The sequence below is a fragment of the Suricata suricatta genome, chromosome 9 (assembly GCF_006229205.1).
Source record: "Suricata suricatta isolate VVHF042 chromosome 9, meerkat_22Aug2017_6uvM2_HiC, whole genome shotgun sequence".
NCBI lineage: Eukaryota > Metazoa > Chordata > Mammalia > Carnivora > Herpestidae > Suricata > Suricata suricatta.
This window is the reverse complement of record NC_043708.1, coordinates 70,100,344-70,123,915: the sequence shown is the minus strand read 5'-3', so window position 1 is coordinate 70,123,915 and position 23,572 is coordinate 70,100,344. Positions and strand designations below refer to the sequence as shown.

General features: G+C 46.4%; 1 protein-coding gene across 5 annotated transcripts in view; it reads right to left on the bottom strand.

Moving 5' to 3' along the window:
* Positions 1 to 809: 809 nt before the first annotated feature.
* ACIN1 (apoptotic chromatin condensation inducer 1) overlaps positions 810 to 23,572 on the bottom strand; it is a 42,978-nt gene continuing 20,215 nt past the window's right edge. For 3 of the 5 annotated variants that reach the window (XM_029952401.1, XM_029952403.1, XM_029952404.1), the window contains 11 exons: positions 10,133 to 10,274; positions 6,786 to 6,828; positions 5,786 to 5,919; positions 5,536 to 5,688; positions 4,889 to 5,030; positions 4,425 to 4,570; positions 3,929 to 4,036; positions 3,682 to 3,789; positions 3,122 to 3,446; positions 2,920 to 3,020; positions 810 to 1,743 (listed from right to left, as the gene is read on the bottom strand). In XM_029952401.1, coding sequence (XP_029808261.1) covers positions 1,417 to 1,743; positions 2,920 to 3,020; positions 3,122 to 3,446; positions 3,682 to 3,789; positions 3,929 to 4,036; positions 4,425 to 4,570; positions 4,889 to 5,030; positions 5,536 to 5,688; positions 5,786 to 5,919; positions 6,786 to 6,828; positions 10,133 to 10,274 — 1,729 coding nt within the window. In that variant the 3' untranslated portion in view covers positions 810 to 1,416. Of the gene's footprint in view, positions 1,744 to 2,919; positions 3,021 to 3,121; positions 3,447 to 3,681; positions 3,790 to 3,928; positions 4,037 to 4,424; positions 4,571 to 4,888; positions 5,031 to 5,535; positions 5,689 to 5,785; positions 5,920 to 6,785; positions 6,829 to 10,132; positions 10,275 to 12,066; positions 12,229 to 23,572 lie in introns of those variants that run through there. The other 2 variants (XM_029952405.1, XM_029952402.1) reach the window with 2 other exon arrangements.

Here is a 23,572-nt window from a genome sequence, read left to right as displayed (position 1 = left end):
GACCAGGCCCGCAGCGCCCGGCGGGGCACTCGGGCGGGAGGACGTCCAGGCCCCGGAGCCAGGCCGTCTTCCAACGGCTCCCGAGGAGGGTGCAGCCGGGAGCGCCGAGCGGCCCGAACACCGGAGCCGGGCGAAGGGCGAGCGCGCGGTGAGGCGGGGAATTAGGAGCCCGTTGCGGAGAGGCCCGGTTCCCGCTCCCCGGGCGGCCTCCGGGGCGGCCGTGAACCCTGGCCGCAAGGCGGCGGCATTTGGGGAGCCGGTGCGGCGCACCACAGCGGGCCGACCTGGGCAGCGCTTAAGGCCAGCAGAAGGATCCAGGGAGTCCGCGGGCTGGGCCCACGGTACAGGTCAGGGCCCGAGGCACGCCAGCAGCGGGAGGGTACGGAGGTGGGGAGTCGAGCCTTTCTGGGAAGCTCATTTACGGGCGCCCGTAGAGCGAGTGGCTGTCGCCCCCTGGCGGCAGCTGTGGGAGGCGCCTTGAAGGGGGCGAGCAAGTGACCAAAAGCCTACACCACAGGAAGGGCTGGGAACCAGGAACCCGACCCTCCTCTTGGCAGGGGTCTTCCGCTCGGCCCTCCAGTTGAGTTAGACCCTCTGTGGTGAGGTGGTTAGAGCCAAGGCAGAGATGGAGGGCGGGAATTCCCTGCTCCAGGAAGCAGCAGCCTTCCTGAATGAACAAGCTTGTGAAGTATAAGGAGTGCTAGCATAGCAGCGGTGCTTCCATGCTAGTCCTCTTCAACTAGATTGGCTCTCCCACACTCCCTGCCCAAGGAAGACCAGTCACACACACTAGTTAAAACTAAGTCAGATTTTTATTATTTTCCATAGACCACATCATTTAATAATAAAAAAAAATAAAAATAAAAATTGAACAAAAGGAAAAGGTGGATATAAAGTGGAACCGGTGGGCAAGAGGCAAGGGCTGCAGGACAGAAGAGACTGGGAACTGCAGGGGCCCTGGGACTCAGGAGGAGATGCTGATTCAGCTCATAGGTGACCCAGTCCTGGCCCCGGCTGTTCCCAAGAGGGGATTGTGAGTACCCAAAAGAGGTGGTGAGCAGGATGGAGGAAAAATGAAAGAGGTGTGGAGCTCCTGGCTGTTCCCCACCTCTGGCCCAACCACCTCCCTCCCTAACCTAGCTCTTCCCTCTCAGATTTACATGGGAAATGAGATGGGAGGGCGACGAACTCCCAAGAGACAGGTTATGGGGGTGGGGCTTCAGGGGAAAGATGGCCACTGCTCCATTTGGTATGTGGGGACAGGTGGCAGCCATACTTCAGCACTGGGTAAATGAAAGACCCCTGGTTGTAGGGTGGTAGAGATTGTACCTATCCCTCTGTGGCCTCGAACCCCCCCCCCCCCCCCCCCCGGGGCAGGGTGGCTGATGCCTGCAGCTCTCCCTCAAGTTTCCTCAGCTAGCGGCGCCCGCCTCGGTCCCGCACAGGTGTGCTCCGACTCCGGCTCCTGCTGTGGCGCTTGGTGTCTCTGCGGTCCCTCTCCCTGCCTCGCTCCCGGTCCCTCTCCCTCTCCCGATCTCTATCACCCCTGTCACGCTCCCTTTCCCTCTCTCTTTCCCTGTCCCTCTCTCGGCTGTGCTCTCGCCGCTTCTCCCGCTCCAGCTGTCGGTTCCTTTCCCGCTCTGCTTCCTTCTCCCGCTCTTTTTGCTCTTCCTCTTCTTGCTCCTTTCGCCGCTTCTCCCGTTCCTTGGCCCGTTCAGCTCGCTCTGCTTCCTTCTGAACAATCTGCAGCAGGCAGCAAATGTAGAGAATAGGCATCTTGGCCCTGCTTGTGCCAGTCCCACTTTGTCTTTCTGCGTGTGGACCCTGCCCTCCTAGCTCAGGGTCACTGTCAGCTTTGCTGTCAAGCAAGAAGTGTCCGCAATCACATCTCTTTGTCTCAGGGTCCGGATCCCTCCAAGTTTTTACCTTTTATTACCCACAAGAGGTAGTGGCACCATTCATGCCTGGTCTCTGGTATTTCCCTAGCTACCTAGATGTGAACAAACCACTTTTCTCTTTAGTTGAGTAATATCAGCCTCAAATTGCCAAAAGGCCCATAAAGAAATTTATAAAGCAAAAAATCCAAATAGATAATAATAAACAAACAAAAAGCAAAAAATCCTAGTGGTGCCTGGCTGGTTCAGTTGAAGAGTATGCAACTCTTGATCTCAGGGTTGTAAGCTCGAGTCCCACACTGGGTGAGACGTCACTTAAATAAATGATTTTTATTGGGGGGGGGGAGAGAGAGAGAGAGAGAGCGAGCGAGCATGACCACGCGTACAAGGAGGGCAGGGGCAGAGAGAGGGGGGGACAGAGCATCCAAAGTGGGCTGTATGCTGACAGCAGCAAGCCCAATGTGGGGCTTGAACTCTCAAACTGTGAGATCATGACCTGAGCCGAATCGGACACGCAACCAACTGAGCCACAAAGGTGCCCGAAGAAATAAATAAATAATTAAAAAGGTATATAAACCTAGTTCCTGTCTTCGTGTTAACCTCTCCCCCTTGCGTTTGGTTTCTCCATGGTATTCTTGGCACATGTTTCTTAAAATTGCCTCTTTCTGTGATGCTTAGTTTCTCCCCCCACCCCTGCCTTTTTAGGTCTTTATTTTGAGAGAGAGTACACGAGTGAGAGAGAGCGCACGCGAGTGAGAGAGGGTCAGAGAGAGAGGGAGACACAGAATCGAAGCAGGCTCCAGGCTCTGAGCTAGCTGTCAGCACAGAGCCTGATGGGGGGTTGGAACTCACAAACTGTGAGATCATGACCTGAGCCGAAGTTGGACTCTTAACCAAGTGAGCCACCCAGGCGCCCCTGCCCTTATTATCCTGAGCCAACAGAGGCCTCTAGTCACGTGACTCCCTGCACACTGCAGGCAAGCCCGGGTGCTACTCTGAGCGGAGCAGGAAGGTGAGCACTCACCTGGCTGTCAGTCAGTGGGAGCCAATAGATGCAGGGAGCTGCCTTGGTTTTACGGAAAAGGTCGTCCAACAGCTTGGCAGGTGGTTCCTCCTGTGCTTTCTCTGAAGTGAAAGAAAGCAAGTCAGACTTTATGCCTCTGACCCTGTGTCCCATCCCATTTGGATCCCTACTAACGGATGCGTGTGCCCCCACCACTAAGTACCTTTCTTCTCACTCTTCTTTTCTTTAGACTTCGCACGTTCCTTGCGGCGGCGGTCACGGGACCGTGATCGGGAACGGGGCCCTTCTCGAACTTTGTCCCGATCCCATTCACGCTCTGATCGAGTTCGCTCCCGCCGCTCCATTTCCCGTTCCCGCTCTGCCCACTGTTCCCGCACCGCCCGCTCCTGCTCCCGCTGCTCTGCCCGGGGGTGCTGTGGTGGCTGGGCTGGGGCTGGGGGCGGGGGGTGCAGGGGCCGTGGTACCCCCTGCTCCTCTGTCTTAGTTTCAGAGGGACGGTCCACCAAGAGGCCCCGGTGATAATCCAGCTGTGGGCAGAGGAGGGACAAGGACAGTCAGGATGGATATGATATCACTCCCACTGGAGCCCAGGTTCCAGGGCATACAGATTTTGGAGCCCCATGGTTCAACTAAAGGAACCAAGGGGGAGGGAGAAGGAGAAAGAGTTTCAGTGACTGCAGGTTTGGCCAGGATCTCAGCTGGATTCTAGCAGATAATGGCCTCCCCTGCTCCTCCCCTCCTTCCTTTCCCTAGGTTTCTTACCTCCTCTTGCTCAGCATAGTCAGCACAGAGGAATTTAGGATTGGACTGGGGCCATTTGACCCCATGTAGAGCTGTGCGGGTGGCAACGGCTTCCTCTACTGTTGAGTACTGATGGAGGAAGGGAGAAGGCGGAGGGTCACAACAGGCCCCAGTCCCTCCCACATGCCACAGGGCCCTTGATCCCGCACACACTGGTTGCAAAAGGAAATCTATGCCACAACCTAGAGGATCAGCTTCCTCTCCTCACCGTTACAAAGCAGTGAGATTTGATCTTGTCAATCCAAAAGGCCTCTTCCACCAGAGTTCCTGTTCGTCCCAACAATTCCTTTAGTTGGCCTAAAGTAAAGGGACGTACCTGCCAATGAAAATGGAGTTTCAGTCTTAGAAGAGGCAAGAACAATACTGTAACTAGTATTCATATTCCCCAAATCTCTGGCACAGGAGCACAGCTTCAAAGTTTGCGTGAGGGCAAAGGGGTCAAGAACTCTCTCTCATGGGAAGCATGAAGAGAGGTAACACAGGACACTATGTGCCAGGCCCTCTGCAAATCCTCCAGACAATCCTGCAGGCTGATACTTTGTCCTTATTTTTCAGAGGAGGAGACTGGTTGTGAGAGATGAAGTCAGTTGCTCAGTAAGCGAGTAACTGGCAGACCTAGGTGCTGAAGCTAAGTAACAGGAACCCAAAGCTCAAACTCTTAACCACTAAACAGTGTTGTGCTGGGGGGAATAACACCCACTCACCAAATTAGAGATGTGGACGATGTTACTGATCTTGCCCCGGGGCGGGGAGGGCACCTGAGCAGTTCGGACTGGGTCATCAATTGTAATGGAAACTCCAGACTTTTGCTGGCTAATGGAACGTCGAGTTAAGGTATCTCCTAAAGTCACTATCAAAAAGAGCACACAAATGGTTTTCAGCAGGGAGCAATGCTGGCTCCTTTATCTGCGGTTCGCCTTTCTTTTCTTATTCTCCACCTCTAGTCACTCTTCCACCTAATGTGCTGAGCAGGTATAATGTGCAAAGTGAAGCGCCATATTGTGGAGACTGAAAGATTCTAACTAGCTCTCAAGCAGCTTAATAACACAGAGGGGGAAGTAAAACAGATATTCAAAACACCAAAATAAAAGGCAGGAAACATGAAATGCTTTAAAAGAGGTCCAAATAAAGTGCTCTGGGAATTCAGGGAACCGAACATTTCACCTACCTTTCTTTACTTCATGCTCCACAGGTGCGGGCAAGGCTACCTCTACTGAAACCTGGGGAGGTATAGGGGGTTCTGCTTCAGGCTCCTTCTCTTCTTCCTCTTCTTCCCTCTGCCCATTCTCCTGGCCCTCTGCAGGTACTACCTGTAACGATCAGATAATGGAGGAATTCTTAAACACCAATCTGGCACATTCTTTTCTGCCTCTGGTTCCTAAGAGAGGGTGGTACAGTTAACCTAGTATGTTCCTTCCACTAGGGGGAGGATTCATTAAGTTCTCTTCCACCAGATCCTGGGATTATTAATGGTTCAGCTCTGCCATGAGGAAAACTAAGGAGTGGGCAAAGTTTTTCTGTATACAGCAAGATAATATTTTTAGGCCTTGTGAGTCATACAATTTCTGTTGCAACTATTCAATGCTGACGTTCTAGCACTTAAGCAGCCAGAGAGATAAGAATAAATAGGTTGGTATCGCCATGTTCTAATAAGACTTTATTATACACAACAGGTTAGATCTGGTATCTGTTGAGCCAAAAGGGCAATGAACCCATCCCTCTGCAGACAGCAGATTTCCCTTCTAGGACTCCACCTTAGCTGCCTGCTCTGAGTCCGCTGCCCCCTCCCCTGATACTGGGGTGCAGAAGCCTTACCTGGGTGACAGTCCGGCATATTTTCAGCCCCTTGTCATGTGTCCCATCGTCACCATTACGCTCTGTCTCATCCTCAGAGATTCGGGAGTCATCAGCATGAAGATCCACAATAGCCTCCTGCCCCGCCAGGGGTTTGATGTCGGGGATGAGGCTCTGGGACACAGATACCCCCCACCCCGTTACACTGGGCCCGTGTCTACTCCCACCTCAACGTGTCTCGTCCTCCCTTCCCTGGCTCCTCCCACCTCACCTTGAGTGACTCAGTGGTGATACTGATGGAGGGTTTCTTCTGTGTGGTGGCTGTGCTTGCTCCCCAACGCCGCTTCCGACCAGGCTGGCCCCCCTCTGTGTCACTGTTTCCAGCTGGCACCCCCTTGGTAGCTGCTGTCCCCAAGAAATAGGACCCAACCGTTAGATGGTCTCAGGTCCTCTGCTGGTTCACACCATAACACCTACAGACAGCCTTCAACTGGAATTTCAGTAAAAGGTTAACTTAAGGCACTTTTATTTGGGGACCAGGAAACCATGCTTCAGAGTGAACAATAAAAGGACTGGAACTATTTCCTGACAGATAAAAACTACTAATCTCTAACGGCAATGAGGGGATGGGTAACTAGGGTGGTGAGCAGTTTAAGCTTTAGGTGGTAAATATGTAACGTACTGGGGAAGACAGACTGACAGGACATATGAATGCAGGAAAACAAGGCTATGTGATACCAATATGGAAGTACAGTTAAGATTGTGACACAATCTAATCATGCTTCATGTTCGTTTTCACACTGCAACCTCTTATTTAGGTTACAAAGACCTGTTACGTTTTTACAGACTTAGAACTTCTCACTGGGAAAATATTAAAAATGTTACTGGTTGAGGTGTGATCACTCTCAAGACGGCCCCCTCAGAAGCAAGCATAAACTGATAAGCATTATATAGGAATCCCTCAAACCTACTCCTGGTTCTGAGGGTTCAGATATCTGAATGAGAAAATGCATATAGGGTTGACAAGAAATAGACACCTCACAGTGTGTCTCATTACTTAACAAAGAACTGTGACCTGGGAACAATGACAGGGATTGTCTGAAGGTTTGAATTACAAAATGGCCAAGAAGATGTAAATTTGCCAGGTGCAGGGAGTGGGGTGGGAAGAAGTGACCCAAGAATGCCATGGAGAAAGAAAGGGAATCCATTTCTCTATGAACTACATTTTATGGTTACTTTTCACCTTTATCAGGATTTGGGGCTAGACTTACAGACAACGGAGATCTTCCTCTTGAATGATTTGGGCAGCGTGCTCTGTATAGAGAAGAAAAGGGAGGGGGGGAGAGAAAGAGACACACCCCACAGAGAGGGGGGAAGGAGGTTAGATGGGGCAGTCTTAGCATAGGCTCCAAAGACACAGAGAGAAAGAGACACAGAGACAGACAAGAGACCAAAACAGAAGCGGCAAACGGCAAAAACGAAGCAGAATCAATGCAAGTTAGAGAAAAAAATAAAATCAAACATCACAGCAGGGAAAAGTAATCTAGTCCATACCACACCTGTGTATTAGCTTAACCAGAAATAAGCTGGAAGAGGAATTCAGGAGCCTCCCAGCCCCTTAAAGGCATTGGCCATGCCCTCTTCCACGGTCTCTAGGGGTCAAGAGGACATCAAGCCCAACGAGGTATGCCCAGAAGTGGGTCATCTAGTCCTCTTGGAAAACATGAGGAAACAAGGAAAATCAACTTTAGGGTAACTGTCCATAGCCCTACAGGGCAGCACCAGACCCAATGGAGATGAGGCTCCCTAGTCAATTGCAAGCAGAAAGAATTTAAAGGTGCCTTTGGTACAGGAAGGTTTTTATGATGGGCAGACTGTCCCCAGGGAGCCTCAGACTTTGTTTCCTTTCAACCAGGGCTTAAGGCTTAGGGGCTCTGCCAAGAACTAGAAACTCCCAAACCTGCTTTGGAGCAAGTTTCTGCCCCAAACACTCAGTGGGAGAAAGACTAAGGACAGAGCAAAAAGAGGGAGAGAGAGAAAAGGGGATTAGAGCATTTTGAGCTTTCAGTGCTTATTTCTGGAAAAACTAAGACCTATCACCCTTCTAAAGGGTACGGCAGGACCCTCCTGATGAAATCCCCTTGCCCCATCCACCCCCACGGCCCCGTTTGTGTCGTCTAACCAAGTCTCCTTGGTCTCCTTTAAGGGCCAGCCTGACCCCTAGCCGGGCCGCTCTTGATGGGTAAGTTAGTGAGAAAATAAATAAATAAATAAATAAATAAAAGGTCTTAATTAAAACAGGAAAAACATGAACCAAATAAATAAATAAATCCAATAAAGAAATCAGAAAAAGAAAGAAAAGAATTAAAATAAAAGATTAAACGAAAAGGAGGAGAAGAAAATAAAGAAGAAAATAACTAGGAATATGACAAATGTTCCAGGTACCATCTCACACCTGGGATCTTCAGTTCAGCCAATCGCACCTCACTGTGTACTGTATCTAGTCAACCGCCGGTCCAATCAGAATGAGCCCTCCCTGCTAGGCGCTGTGCAATTGGTGGGGGGTTGGGTTGGCAAAAAAGGTGGGCGCACGGCGTGGTGGTCAGCACGGCACTGCCAGAGTCCTCCCAGGGGCGCAGGGGGGGCGGGAGGAAAACGTGTGGGGGGACGCTGCCCAGTTTCCATGATGTCAAGACAGTCACTGGTGGTGGCCAGGCTCAGCGAGGGGTACGGGGGAAAGGGGGCAGAGACATCAGTCCCAGCCCTGTAGGGGCATCATCTTGCAGTCCCTGATGAGATGGCCAGTGAGTAGCAGGAATGGTCCTTGCCTTTTATCGTGACCGGCAGGCAGGACCCTATGTCCACCAGTGGCAAGATGCAGCAATACCACCACCCAATACTTGGAATCCAGGTGATGACTCCAGAGTCCCTTTTTCCTCTGCCTGTAAATGGGGAGGGGGTCCTCTCACCGAGTGGGATCATGGAGCCTCTGATGAAGGCAGCCTGGGGGCAGTAGGTGGATAGCCCCAGGACCTGGCACACATTCAGCAGCAAGGTCAGAATACTTTTCTTCTGAGAGTTGTGTGTGGCATCTCCTCAGGGACTCCAGCTGAGACAGTGGTTCCAGTCAGGTGGATGGATGAGCCCCTACCTCCAGGGATGGAGGAGAAGCTGGAGCAACCAACATGCTGCCCTTCACCATGGACAACAGGGACCAAAGGAAAGTCCATCTGATGAGCAAGTGGTGATACATGGCTGGGCTGTCATCAGCATTAAATCCCTGGGCTCAAACCCTAGACTTCTCTGCAGGGTTCCTAGTCGTCACAGCTTAAGCCGAGAGCCTCCACTCGGTATTTTACAGCATGGCACTGTGATCACAAACATTGACTCTTTAGGAGGTCTTGGTGCCCTAGATAGGGATCCCAACAGTCTGTAGCAAACAAGGCGACCCACAGTCCTCAAAAGAGTAAGGGCATGTGGGCAGGCGCCCCAGCACTGACACAAGCTCTTCTTGGGGTGTCCCAAATAGGGAGATGATGCAAGTCCACCCCTTTCCAAATGTTTTTTTGCTTTCTCAATACAAGTCTCTCCAGAACAGTGCTCTTCTTGGCCCCCTGGTGTAAGCAAGGCAGGGAGGCAAAAGAGGGCCCATCACAGGATCCCATATACATGCCCCCCTCTGGCCAAGACACCTGGATAGCAGACTCGGCTCTGATTGGGCAGCTCAGTAGCAGCGGGTGGGTCCAGAGGAAGAGGCGGCATCAGCGATTGGCCAGTTGGGCAGGGTTATATTTTACGGGCGGATTACCGTACATGAGGTACTTGGACAAAGTTTTACGGGGAAGAAGGACCTTGTAATAAATAATATTCTGCACATCAAATCACTTTCACCGGCCCCCACCCCCACAACACACACCAAAGAAAGGCTACACACACGACAGTCCCTCCCATCCTGTTACCCCAACTCCCAAACCCAGCTAACTCCTTCTCTATTACTTTAAGAGCCAAGAAGACTTCGCTGGCTCTGATGGGGGGAGCCCCCTTGTGCAGGATGCAAGATAATATATATGCCAAAAAAGGAAGTAGAGGGGTCAGAGATAAGGCGAAGGTGCCTCTGGGATCTCCCTAAGTGCTAGCGTAAGTAGCTCTAGCACTGCAGTGTGACCACTAGAGGGCAGAGGAGGAACAAAAATTCCTCAGCACGGCTGGTCAGCTGAGAACCACCAAAGCCCACTAGATGGCGTTGAACTCCCACAAGCTTTTAAAAAGGAGGGAAAGCTAACAGAATTACCACAGGGAGAAGCTTGAGAGGGTAGCTGGGAAATGGGCCTGGGTCTTAGATAAAGGGCCACTGACTGACTTTTCCATTAGTTACAAACTTCCAACAGTCTGTTCTGCACTACTTCCCCAAGGAAAGGGGAACGAATGAGCCCTGTCCACATCACAAGGGGTCTCCCTTGCTAAACCAGCGAATTCTCCCTTGGCCCTACCCTGATCCAAGTCTGCCTAGTCCCTTCTTTTTAAGCTATCCCACTGTGTAAGGATCATCAAAGTGGTCTACTCTTTCCTCTAGGCCCGTTCTTGCCCACCCACTCCAACAGGTGGCTTGGAAATTTACCTCTTTCTTCTCCTCATCTTCAGCACTGCCCTCTGGGCGGTCATCATTGCTGACTTGGTCTGCAATAGGCACGGGGGGTTCTGGAACCTCATTTTCAGGTCTGTTTTCACTTGTGTCCATGGTCACTTCCTCCTTCTCCTCACTGACAGTATGGGGAGACGTAGGGAGGGAAGGGCAGGAAAGAACCAAGGGGAAGAGAGAGCGAGACATTAGGTTTTCGGTCAGGAAACCCCCATGCCTCATCACTTGGGTGGGGTTGGGAGGGCTGCTTTAAAGATCAGACTAGAGATCATGCCTCCACAGGAAAAGTGGAAAACTGTTTTCTTTGGGAAAGAGCACAGATTGTAGCATCCACATCTACTCACTGCTCAGATAGGATAAAGCTGTGATGTACAAGGTCAGGACTCCCAACTGTTTTTAGGTAATTCACCAGAATACTCTTACATGGAAAGGAGAAACATCCCCCTCTGAAACAGTCCCTCAAAAGAGATTGTGATTTGCCCACAATCCTGTGGCCTCCCTATCCCCTGGCCATAGGCATCTTTACCAAAATTCATGAGAAATTAAAGGAAGCTTGGCTGCTTAAAAATATGGGAAAGAATGTGGTTGTGGCAAATGATCCCAACCTTGTGTTTATAATCAACTGCTTAATAAAACCTACTGACCCACAGGATCTGGAAACATCAAGAATGGAGAAATTGTGGGGAGGGGGCTGCAGGGAAAGTAGGGCTGATGAGGGTTCAAGCTTCAACAAGGACCCTCTGTCATCCAAAAAGGAAAAAGCTACAATTGCTGGAGTTTGAAAACTCAGAGAAGAATCAGGCCACTTTTACCTGCTCAGAGGTGTAGGAACTGTTGTTACATTCAGCTTTCGCCCAGTTTCTCCCACTCCCTCATTCCAACTTTCAAGAGATAAAGAGAGCAGGCCTCCCAGTCAGGACACACCCTCCCCCACACCATATATTGTGCCCCCCCCCCCAATACTGAATCCCCCTACCCCCATTCTGAATCACACAAGTTAGGTCCCATTTCAGGCAATGAATCCCAGATATTCACTTCAGATAAACTATCTTTTCATCTCCTTTTCCTATTTTCATCCCTAACTTCTATCTCTAACCTCACCCCCACTACCACCCAAACACTGGGGTTAAAAAAAAAAAAATCAAATTAAGATGAGCAGAGGCCTCAGACTCAGGGGAGGGGAAACCAAGCCGCCCCACACTGATAACCACCACCAGAAAATTCAGCATTCCCAACAGACTGACTGACACTCAGAGGTCAGAACAGCCTCCCCAGAGCAGGCAGAAAGGGAGGCATGGGAAGGGGGAGGGGAAAATCGGAACTGTGCCCCCAGCTAACCGGCCCCCACAGAAACACACTATTCAACTGCCTGAATCTAAATAAAAGACTTATCCCCAAAATACCTATTTCCTACAGGGAGAGGGCAAGTTGGACCGATTAGCAATCAGGCAGGAAGGACAAAGGGGGAAAGCAGAATGATTGAAAACAAACCAAAACGAAAGACGGAATGAAAGCCATGGGGAAGAGAAGGAAGATGAGGTGGGCTAGAGTGGTGGGGAAAAGGGATACATGGAAATGTGAGGCTCTCACCCTTCTTTGCTTTCTGATAACATGATTTTTTTTTTCTCCCCCTGGAAGTGCTGTTTATCCCTTTCTGGAATGGAAGAAATAACAAAAACCAAAGAAAAAATCCTAAAAAAAAAAAAAAAACAACCAAAAAACCACAACACCTTCCTTGTCCGAATAGCCCACCACCTCCTCCCCAGCCACCCGATCCAGAGAGAGAAAATCGAGATGCAGCAACTGGGGATCCAAAAAATGGTAAATGGAAGGGGAGGTGGTGGTGGTGGTGGTGGTGGTGAGGGGAGGCTAAAATAGATCTGGCTTTTAAGAGATAAGCGTTAAGTCCTCACGGCAAACCCCGAGTTCGGCTGGATTGGTCTCTCTGGAGGAGGAGGAGGAGGAAGAGGGCCAGGCTGCTGGTAGTGGCTGGCTCTATTGTATTGGCGGAGCGGCGGCGATCAGCCGGAGACATGCAGGGGAGCCATCTTGCCACTTACCCAGCAGCCCGTGTGTGCGGATGGGGGAGGGCCCTGCTGCAGCAGGGGAGGGGAAAGAAAAAGAGGGAGGGCGCTGAGTGAGCAAGGTTCTTATCCTCTGGCAGGCCACAGGGAGCTCACTGCTGGCTCAATAGGCCTGGCCTTTTTCCTTCTTTTCTCAGGTTACAACAGCTACCCAGGCCTAACCCCACAGGGAGAGGGTGCACTCTCCTTGTCTTCCCAGGGGGCGGTGGAGGGGGCTGGGTGGAGAGGACATACAAAGTTACAGCTGCTTGCTTGGAAGATTCCAGAGAATAGAAGGAATGGAAACAGAAGAGCTGGGAGTGAAAAATGATTAAAGGAAGACAACAAAGCCAAAATTGAAAGAGAGACACAGAATGGAGGGTCCTGAACTTTTTATGTGCCTACCTCTCCCTATCCTAGAAGCTGCTGGGAGCTGCACTGGCTTCGCTAGATGACAGTCACAGCAAGGAAATGGCAGTGTTTGTACACCTCCTGCCATGAGAAGTGAAAACTGGTAGCTCCTGTTACTATTGGCTCATGTTGGAAATGAGCCTCCTGGTATTGACCAGGCCTTACGATATTCCAAATCAGACCAATATTCCCCACACAGATACCTCATGAGAAAAAGCATATTCCTACCCCTACAAAGGAGATTTTAGATCTAAGCATTGTAGATGTTTGTCAAAAGGCTCTTCCAATGGGCCTTGTAGATCCAAGACGTAGATAATAAGGGGGGTTAAGAACACAAGAGTTACAATTAAGTCTGGCCAGGAGACAAAAAGCCTAATTTAGAGATAAGGAACAGGTAAGGGCAGAACATAAGTTACTAATTGATGATGTATCGTAGTCCCTTCCCCAAGGCCTACTTTCTACAAAAACCTTCCCTTACACCGACATCTGTGATGAGGATGGAAGAATAAAAACCCAAATACAAAGGCTGACACATATAGGCCCCCCCTCCCATGGTGCTTACACATTCAGCATCTAAGAAAAAGTTTGCACAAGCAACTTATTAACCAGCTCAAAATACATTCTTCCTCTTGTGGTTAATGAGCCAGACGGAATGACTCCTAGCCTATATACGATGTAACCTATGTCTTAAATCTTATTGACTTAAATGTGTACATTATCCTGTTTTTCACCAAGAACATCCTGTTATTCTCTCAGTTGTAAGATTTACTCAATCTCACTGTGAGTGGGGTAGTTCTGCAAGAATACTTCTGTAAAACCTGTTTCTGTGGACTCTCCACTGATCAGAGCATCTTATCACAGAGAATTATCCACTGTAAAAATTCCATCTTCTGATGTCATGTTATTGTTTGGCCTATAAATAAAGACACCAAAACTGATAGGATAGAGATGCCTGCCTGGTGATCAGAAAGAACCTTGTGGCTCTCTCATTACTCTCCTGCCGACACCATTTCTCCTTCGGGGACCCCTGGACTGGCTGGAGTGGGACTCCGGCAAGTGGCACCCGAACAGGGGCCTGAAGGTAAGCCTTTTTCCTTTTATTTTCGGGATGGTTAGGACTCCACTGTAGGGTGCTGCAGGCCCCCCTGTAGAGATAGGCAGGATTAGAGTGGTGGATAGGATCAGAAATTAAGAACTTGAGAAGCAATGAGCCATACTGAGTCTAAGGAAAGGAAACTCTTTATAGATATAATACAACACATGCCGTCAAAAAACAGGGTTAAGGTTTTGCCCCACCAAGTTGTTTGATTTGTTCAAGAACAATGTCCTTGGCTCCCTGAAGAGCGAACTGTTAGCCTAAAGACATGGAACAGGGGCGCCTGGGTGGCTCAGTCGGTTAAGAGTGTGACTTCGGCTCAGGTCATGATCTCACGGGTCGTGGGTTCCAGCCCGCATCAGGCTCTATGCTGACAGCTCAGAGCCTGGAGCCTGTTTCAGATTCTGTGTCTCCCTCTCTTTCTGACCCTCCCCTGCTCACGCTGTCTCTCTCTCTCTCAAAAATAAATAAAACCATTAAAAAGAAAAAGACTTGGAACAAAGTTGGGATAGAAATAAAACAGTATTATGCCCCTAAGGGGCCGCAAAAGGTCCCCATTGATGCCTTTTCACTGTGGAGCCTCATACGAGAAGCTTTAGACCCCAGTTAGGGACAGATAGATTAGCTAAAACCCTATAAGCAACGGCGCCTACCAAGGAAGACTTAACTTTCCCTAACCCTTCCAAAGATAATAATCCTGACACAGAAGAAAATGGACAGGGTAAGGGGCCTCCCCTAAAGGATAGGAACAATTCGGAAACAACAGCCCCTGATTACAAGAAAATTTGGGCCTTCCTCATACAGGCTAGAAAAACTTCATTTAAACAAATAGATAAATTCAAGGAACTGCCCTCCAAACCACCTCCTCCCCCTGCATTATAACTTAAATAGATTACGGGCTACCATTAGAGAGGCCAAACAAGACGGTGATACTGATTTTGTTCCATGTTTCCCAGTAGTTTTTGAAGAATTTGATGATGAAATTTCATGGGAACAGCTTCCTTAAAAGATTCTAAAGGAGCTAAAAACTGCTTGCAGCGAATATGGGCCTCTGGCTCCTTATACTATTACACTGCTAGATACCCTAACATCACGTTGGATGACCCCTTATGACTGGGCACAGGTGGCCAAGGCCTGTTTGTCAGGAGGAAATTGCTTATTATGGAAAGCAGAATATGAGGATCTAGCTAAGAGACAGGTGGCGGCCAATAAAAAGAACCGAAGATTTTCAATCAGGTTTTCCTTCTCTGCCTCCTACAGTCACCTTGCCTCTTTTGCTTTCCCCTCCCCCTCCTGTTTCTGCACCAACTTGGATGTGATCTACATAATTGGTTCCAATAGGATCCTCAAAGCCTCAGGCACACTGGCTCCTCCTCCCACTCTCGAGGTCAAGAAGCAAAGTGCACTTCCATGGACATCTAGGTCTTTTCCAAGCAGAATGAATGATTACTGAACATAGGTTTGAGTTTTTAACCTCCTATTGCAGAAAAAGTAAGACTATTTGGACCTACTGGAAAACATGGTTTATGCTTAATTGGTTCCTGAATTTACCATCCAAAAAATTCTGGTGTAAACACCTCTCAGTTGGTTACCAAGTCCTCAACTGGAGAATAAGGTTTCCTAAGAGTTAAAATTCTGCTAAGTATACTTAAGACTGATGGAATTATAATAAGGAAAGCAACCCTGTATGTAGAAAAGTGGGAGATATGTAAAAAAGATATAATAAAAATTTTTGTTGAGGGTAAAAGTAATTTTGTCCTAAATGAGACTGGTTGTTTGGAGAGAAATGGCTTTGGGACAAAGTTTAAATGCAAAGGAAAGTTGTAGGTTCATGTGTAAGGATGCAGGTCTGAATCAAACTGACTCCATGACAGGCTTCAAGGTTCCCCTCGGTCCTTGGAGGTCTAGGTCTAGGTTTCTCAGAATCATCAGACAATAAAAGGGCACACATCTCCCAAGGCAGGAAGGACCACCCTTGTAACACCCTTAACATTTCTTTTTGTTTGTTTGTTTTTTAATTTATTTTTGATACAGAGAGAGCCAGAGCATGAGAGGGGGAGGGGCAGAAAGAGGAGACACAGAACCGGAAGCAGGCTCCAGACTCTGAGCTAGCTGTCAGCACAGAGCCTGACGCGAGGCTCGAACCCACGAATGTGAGAGCTGACCTGAGCCAAAGTCGGAGGCTTAACCTACTGAGCCACCCAGGTGCCCCACACCCTTAACATTCCTAAGGGCAGGCCTAGAGATAGAAGCTATAGAAAATCACTTATTGCTTAAGGCTAGTTACACACTACGTGAGGGTCCTGGGTCCACTCTGTAATTGGTTAACACTCTAAATGTTGTGATTGGGTCCCGCCAACAGTAAAGAACACTCTGGACAATGTGTATGGTTAAAGTTAATGCCAATGATGTTATGCGATAATGATTGGACCCCTGTATCTGTGTCACAATTTCCTGTAACTCCCCCTTCCCAAACCCATAAAGGCCCTACCCCGCCTTTGTTCGGGGCTGTCAGCACGGATCCACTGCACTGGTGAAGTCTGTGAGCCTGCGTTTATAAGCCCGTAATAATAAATGCCCTTTGCTTTTGCATGACTCGGTTTCCCTTGGCGGTCTCTGGTTTTTGGGGACGATATTGAAACTTGAGCGTAACACATGAAGGGAAATCTTTGAAAGGAATTTTATGTGTGCCCAGGATAGACTAAGGTTGAGGTGAATAGAATTTTAAAAGTACACTGGTATAAGGTTGAAACTCTGCTTTTCTCTCTGTTCAAAAGGCAAAGTTTTCTTGGATTGTTGATCTGCTCTTGATGAGAGCACGTAAACAAAGGTTTTCTCCTTTGTCTTCCAAGAAAACCAAAGTTTTAGGTTTCATCTTTATCAAGGTCTTTGATTGCTTAGTTAAAACTTCTCAATGTTATAGGAGCTAGATTTTGCTAACAATTATATGATGTTATACATTTGCCTTTGGGATCTTTTATTGCGACTTTGGCTGAATAAATAAAGGTTTAAGATTTGTAATCATCTGTAATACTATTTAGGATGTGCTTTATAACTTCCGAAGGTTTTAACAAACTTCCCAGGATTTAAATGGTAAAAGAAGTTTTGACCAATTAGGTCCTTTTATTTACGATGCTAAGTTACTTGGAAAAGCACTGTCCTACAATGGTAAACCTTAGGTTGTATGGCATGGGTAAATGCTGCAACTGCCCAAAAACATATGCAATTCCTAAAGTTTTAATGTTTTGGTATAAGATCATTACTTAATATTCTGATTAAAGTGTTATGTGTCACAGAAATAATTGGATTTGTCAACTGCATCATAATGAACTCTCATCAGATCTTTAACAATGTCCATTTCTGAGATTTTGTCATTTATAATTGTTCTTATTCTCTCACATGTTTTTAAAAAGAGATTTATAAAAAGGACTTTTGGGACAAATACAGGTATTTGACATTTTTAAGATTCATACTAAAATGGGTAAGAATTTCCAGAGCTAAAAAGCTGCATTCAAACTGAACAAGAGAATTAGGAACAGGGGACTAAATGAACTGAGGAAGATTATAGTTTTGTGACTCTAGTTGGAAATATTGCTGGTTCTCTAATATTTGCTTATCCAGATTAAGGAAACTTTCTCTTAAGATATCTACGATATGCAAAAATGTCATAAAGTATTTGTTTGTAAACTGAAGCATTTATCTTTTCTCTCTACCTGAACATTCTGAAACTGGAAAACTCTCAGTGAGCTTTCTTTCTTTCATGGCAATTACAACTGTTTGCGTAAGTTTGATATGAATCTGTTCATTTTGTAGCAGGGCACCACTGAAAATATTGGTTATTTTACCCAGACTTTGACTGGAATGCCATATTTGAGAGTTATGCATAGACCAGACATGACCAGATATGACCAGACAGCTTTAGGAACTAAGGTTGACTTTATGAAACATGGAGCCATAAAGCCTCTTGGAAATGTTGGCTGGATACCTTGCTCACAGAGTTCCCAGCAGCCTCCCCAGGTAAGTAAAGAAGGTAACTTTCTGGTAGGTGCAGGAACCTCAGCATATTTGGGGACCTAAGGAAGAATTTGCCCAATTCAACAGGTATTGCAGGCCTGTCTGATGGGAAGTACTTGGCTTGGCTTCTGGCCTGGAGAGGCTACTAGGAGTTCAACCTGGAGATTCCTTATAAAAATTCCCAGCAAAGTAAACTGTCAAAGATCCTCATGAACAATCGCTATTGTTGCTGAGCTTATGTAAATAATTAGGCCAGGGTTGTTAAGACTGGACTTGTTCTATAAATGCAATGGTCTCGATTTAGCTATCTCTGGGAATGGGAGTTTTTAGAGAGAAAAACTGTGTTTCAACAATGAACTGTTATGGAAGTTAAATTCTAGTTTTGTCTTTAACTAATGTTGGTAGCCTAAATTAGACAACTTGAGGTAACCTTCAAAAAAAAGTGTTATATAGTATTCCATGTATACACAATCTTCTGTGTTTGTTATGCTGTGGGGATATAATAAGACCCGCTGGGCACATGATTATTTAAACAACAGGAAAACAGGATGGATCTCTAAATATGCAAACCATATCTTCCCTAAACCTGGTATGACATTTACTAGAAACCCACCCCATATAAACCCAGGATATGTGGTTTATTTAAAGAATGAGGGTCACCCCTTTCAAAGTCTTCGAGGTGGACTTTACAAATACAAAAGCAAACAAAAAATTCAGCTCTTAAAGTCTCAAGCATCACCCCATAGGCCCATCATTCTGGAGTTAAGTAGGCCAACTTGGAAGAACTCTCAATCTGGCGAGGTGATCCAAATCCAGTCAACCAGCTTAAACTGACCCTCAAGAAGACACTGGCCCCTGAGATCTCCAGCCACACCCTGGAAGCTGGCTGATTTATGCATGGCAGAAGCTCGAGGAATCACCGGTTCAATGAGATAAACTATCCTTACTCTTTACCATCAGATTGGCAAACTTTGCCCCAGAAATTTGGGAAAACAGCAAAAAATTCCTGTTTACATTCACCTTCCTCTAATGGATAGGATGACTGTTGGTATTGATTGCCTCTAACCTGGGCACCTTCAATGAAAGATTGTTAAACTAACCCTTCCCTGGTATGATGATTATGGATTACAAACAATGCAAGAGATTAAAAATTCCTTATCTTGACACAAACGTTTTATTGCAGGATTGATTCTGGGTATCACTGCACTGATTGCCATTATAGGGTCTGTGACTGCTTCTACTGTTGCACTCGTCCAAGAGGTTCATATAGCTCACCATGTAAATCAACTAACCAAAAATGTTTCTCATGCCCTAGCTATACAAGAAATCACAGATAAAAAACTAGACGCAAAGGTAAATGCACTCGAAGAGGCTATTCTATGTATTGGAAATGAACTAAACTCTTTAAAGGTACAGTTGCCTCTCCAGTAATAACTGGATATGTGTAACCCCTCTAAAATACAATCAATCCTCTAATGCCTGGGAAAATGTGCAAAATGTATATACCACTTAACCTATGTCTTAAATCTTAGCATTATGACTTAAATGTGTATGTTATCCTGTTTTTCACTAAGAACATCCTGTTTTTCTCTTAGTTGTAAGATTTACTCAACCTCACTATGAATGGGGTAGTTCTGCAAGAATACTTCTGTAAAACCTGTTTCTGTGGACTTTCTGATCAGAGCATCTTATCACAGAGAATTATCCACTGTAAAAATTCCATCTTCTGATGTCATGTTATTGTTCGGCCTATAAATAAAGACACCAAAACTGATAGGACAAAGATGCCTGCCTAGTGATCAGAAAGAACCTTGTGGCTCTCTCATTACTCTTCTGCCAACATTGTCTCTCCTTCGGGGACCCCTGGACTGGCTGGAGCAGGACTCCGGCAAGAAGCCTGTCAGCTGTTCATGGCAGGGAAGTGGGATGAGAACTGGCACTATCCAATCATTATAGCAGCTAGCTGGCTGCTCACCTGAAGTAATGACCACATGTTATTACTCCAATCTGTCCTTTCTCCAGGGATGGTGGGAGGAGTGGATAGCAGAGAGAGTTCCTTTTTGAGTTACCAGTAGAGAGGGCGGGAGGTGTCTCTAAAGAGATGACAGACAACTTTGTTTCAAAGAGTCTTTAATAAGGTCACCCTTCCCCAGGGTCCACTGGAGACAGGAAAAGGATAAACAGGGCAACGGGGACTTTGGGTAGCTGTAGCATGAAGGCCACATTTTGGAGCAAGGACTCCAAGGTGGAGGCTTGAAGTAGGTAAGAAGCTAAAGAGAGAGCACAGTTACCTGGGGCAGGGGTGGGGGGAGATCTGCTGGGCTGAAAGTGTTTGGGGGACTAATCAGAAACTACTAATCATGGGCATCTTCACCAGACTATATGTGAAATAGGAAGCTGACTCTAACCATTCAAAAAAGGCACTCAGGAGATGCTCAAAAACACTCCTGTGTTGAATGCAAAGATGCTTCTTTTATGTCCTAGTGGCAGCAGAGGTTTAACACTAAGACTCATGGGTATTTAACCAAAAGCTTGGTTATCTCATTTGTAGTAACAGAACTTTTAGCTAGGAATAAAACTTACTCCCCAATGCTTAAATTCTTGTATATGCCAACTACGTACTAATGTGGTCATGTCTACACTATACATTTCCTTTCACCTGGTGGTCCTTGTTTGCCCAGTAGACTGAGAGCCCTGCAGTCAAACCGGCTAGGGCCTAGCTGTGCCCTGCCCCAGCTCCCATACAGGTTCTGTGACACTGGGCAAGCCTCTGATTCTGTGTTCTCTTTCTTAACCTGTAAAGTGGGGATAACAACAATACCTATCTCATGGAACAGTGTGAGAAGAGTTCGCCTTTAAGAGTCTGGCTCAGATGGCTTTTGACTCTAAGTCAAGGTAAGGATATATATAAACACATGTACATTTAATAGGTCACTATCTCATTTGATGCCACCTATGGAAATTTTTCTGAGTTTTCTCAAAGAGCAGCCTGCTGTTTCTCTGATGTAAAGGTATTCGATAGTTGGTCTGACGGGTTTTCAGCAAAGACCTCATCACTCTATAATAACCGCTGGTTTACTTGCCCCTCACCTCCACCTTGTAGGGTTCCTCAAGGTCAGGGCCTATATCCCTAGCTCAGGGCCTAACACAAAGAAATGCTCAGTAAATATTTCTTAAGACCATCACTAGGTGTACCAAGAGGATACTTTAATAATGGTTTGCTGAGGGGGCGCCTGGGTGGCTCAGTAGGTTAAGTATCTGACTCTTGATTTTGGCTTAGGTCATATCACGGGTCATGAGTTTGAGCCCCATGTTGGGCTCTGCACTGGCAGCAATGAGAACTGCTTAGGAGTCTTTCTCTGCCCCTCCCCTCTCTCAAAAGAAGTAAATAAATGTTAAAAAAAAATCATTCCTTGCCGAACTAAAAGTTTTCTTCCTCACCTTTTTGTAAAAGCTCATGTCCAATGTGGGGCTCAAACTCTTGATCTCCAGATCAAGAGTCACACACTCTGAGACACCCCTGTTTTTTTCTTAAAAATTATTGCAGATGGAATTCCTATACAAAATTTTACCTCACAAAGAAACATCCTCAAATAAATGTTCCTTGTCCATCAAATGTCCTAAAATAGTTTGGGCTGCCAATGTGCCTCTCCAGATGTACCTTCCTTGGAGGAAGAATGTCGGGAGCCATTTCTGAACTAAGTTGAGAACACCCCTTGTGAGGTTAAGGTGGGTTTTGCAAGGCCTCCCACAGTCAGATGGTGATCAGTGTCTGCCCCCCACTCAATTATTTTTTGAGCACTGACCCCCCCAAGGCACTTGTCTCCTTTTTCTAAAATATGCTGATTGCACCTTGTGAAGGAACTTACTATAGGAATTTCTTCTTTTGTGATTATGGGAGCAAGTATTGCATTTCCTGAGAAACCTGTTTTACTTCCCCTCAAGAAAACAGGCTATTGACCCCTGCTAATAAAGGACTAACTTTTGCTTTTGCTATGCTAAAATCATTGCCTTGTATTTAAATGCTGAAGATACCTTCCTTCCCCATATGATAAGCATCTAAATCACCTATATCAATCACTATTGATCAAGATTATGTATTAGTCTTCTACAAATCTATGTTCTGGGAAATTGTTACATGCCAAAGGAATCTGTCATCAGAAATCACTGTCTAAGGCTAATGCCACTTCTGTGCTATACCCCATACAGTTTTTCCACAAATAAAGCTGACTCTCAGGTCAGTGCAGAGATGCCTGCCTGGTGATCAGAAACAAACTTGAGGCTCTCATCTCTCTTGTGCTAAAACATCCATCCTTCAGGGAACCCTGGACCTGCTGGAGCTGGACTCTAGCAGAAGAATTTTTCTTTCATTGGAAATTCTATCTTGTTTTTTTTCAAGAATAAGAATTTTACCACGTTATCTTTTGCTTTCTAAAGACAGTGAGTTTGTGCCATCTATTTCCCCTTAAACAATTCTGTGGGATCCAAGATTCCCAAGACTTTATTTTCATAAGAAAAAGATGAATCCTTCAAATTGCTCCCAAAAGGGACTCAATCTACTTGCAAGTCTAGTCCCAAAACCTTGTTAGCTACTTGTCAGAGCCCCATGCAGCTTTTCTTTGTAGCTCCTTTTAGACAAAAAGCATCCAGGCATCTCCTTTCCCACATCAAGTTCTTGCACAAATATTTGATTATCTTTGAAAACTCTGAAATTGCATGGGGGCTGGGGGTGGGAGATATCTATCCATAAGGACACAAAGTATTTGCAGCCCAGAAGAAAAGAAGTACTTGGAGACTAGTAATGTAGTACATAATAAGATTCAGAGAAATTAATGGAAAAGGAATTTCTACAGGCATATGTGTTTGAATTTTAGTTACCGTAGAAAATTCATGAGGAGCTGAAGCCCTGATATGAAACTAAGAAATAATGAAACGCGACTATTTCCAGGCAGTGAGACTTAAATACATAATTCTGGGGTGCCTTGGTGGCTCAGTCGATTGAGCATCTGGCTTCGGCTCAGGTCATGATCTCACAGTTCGTGGGTTTGAGCCCCACATCGGGCTCTGTGCTGACAGCTAGCTCAGGGCCTGGAGCCTGCTGCTTCAGATTCTGTATCTCCCTCTCTCTCTGACTCCCCCCCTGTTCCCACTGTCTCTCTCTGTCTCTCAAAAATAAAGAAAGAACATAAAAAAAAATTTTTTTAAACCCACTATAATCCTACAGGAGCATACTAGCTCCAAGATAACCGAGGACAGGATGATTTGGGGAATATGTCCTTAGATCCCCATTTCTCATTAAGTGAATGCTGTAGAGGATAATAAAGTCTACTTTTTAAAATTATGCATCATTTGCATACTGGCACTGTAGGTCCCCTGGAGAGCAACCATTACGTTGTCATATTGGCTTAAAGGACCATTTCCTTCCTTCATACTCAGACAAAAGGACATATAAACAAATAAGCCAAAAGTCCAAAGCTGCTATTGCCTGCAAGCATTGTGTCTTCAGGAAGGTTGTATTCAGAAAAATTCAAGTTTGAATTAACTACTGCTAGATGATACAGTTGACCACACCAAAGTTCTTTTCCCCCGTTTTTTTTTATGTAAAAAGAGAGCAGCATTATTTTCTGCTGTATGAGGACATTTTTGTTATATCTATAGCAGGCAAATGATTGAATTTTGGAACATGGCCCAACTGAAATAGGACTGAGGGCTCACAAATTCCTACTGCAAGCAATGACAAGATATCTTACCTCATAAATTTAGAATTCCTCAGGACACAATCAGAATGGATTTAACAAAGCACAGAAATAGTTATGCAATCTCTTCCGGGTGCTG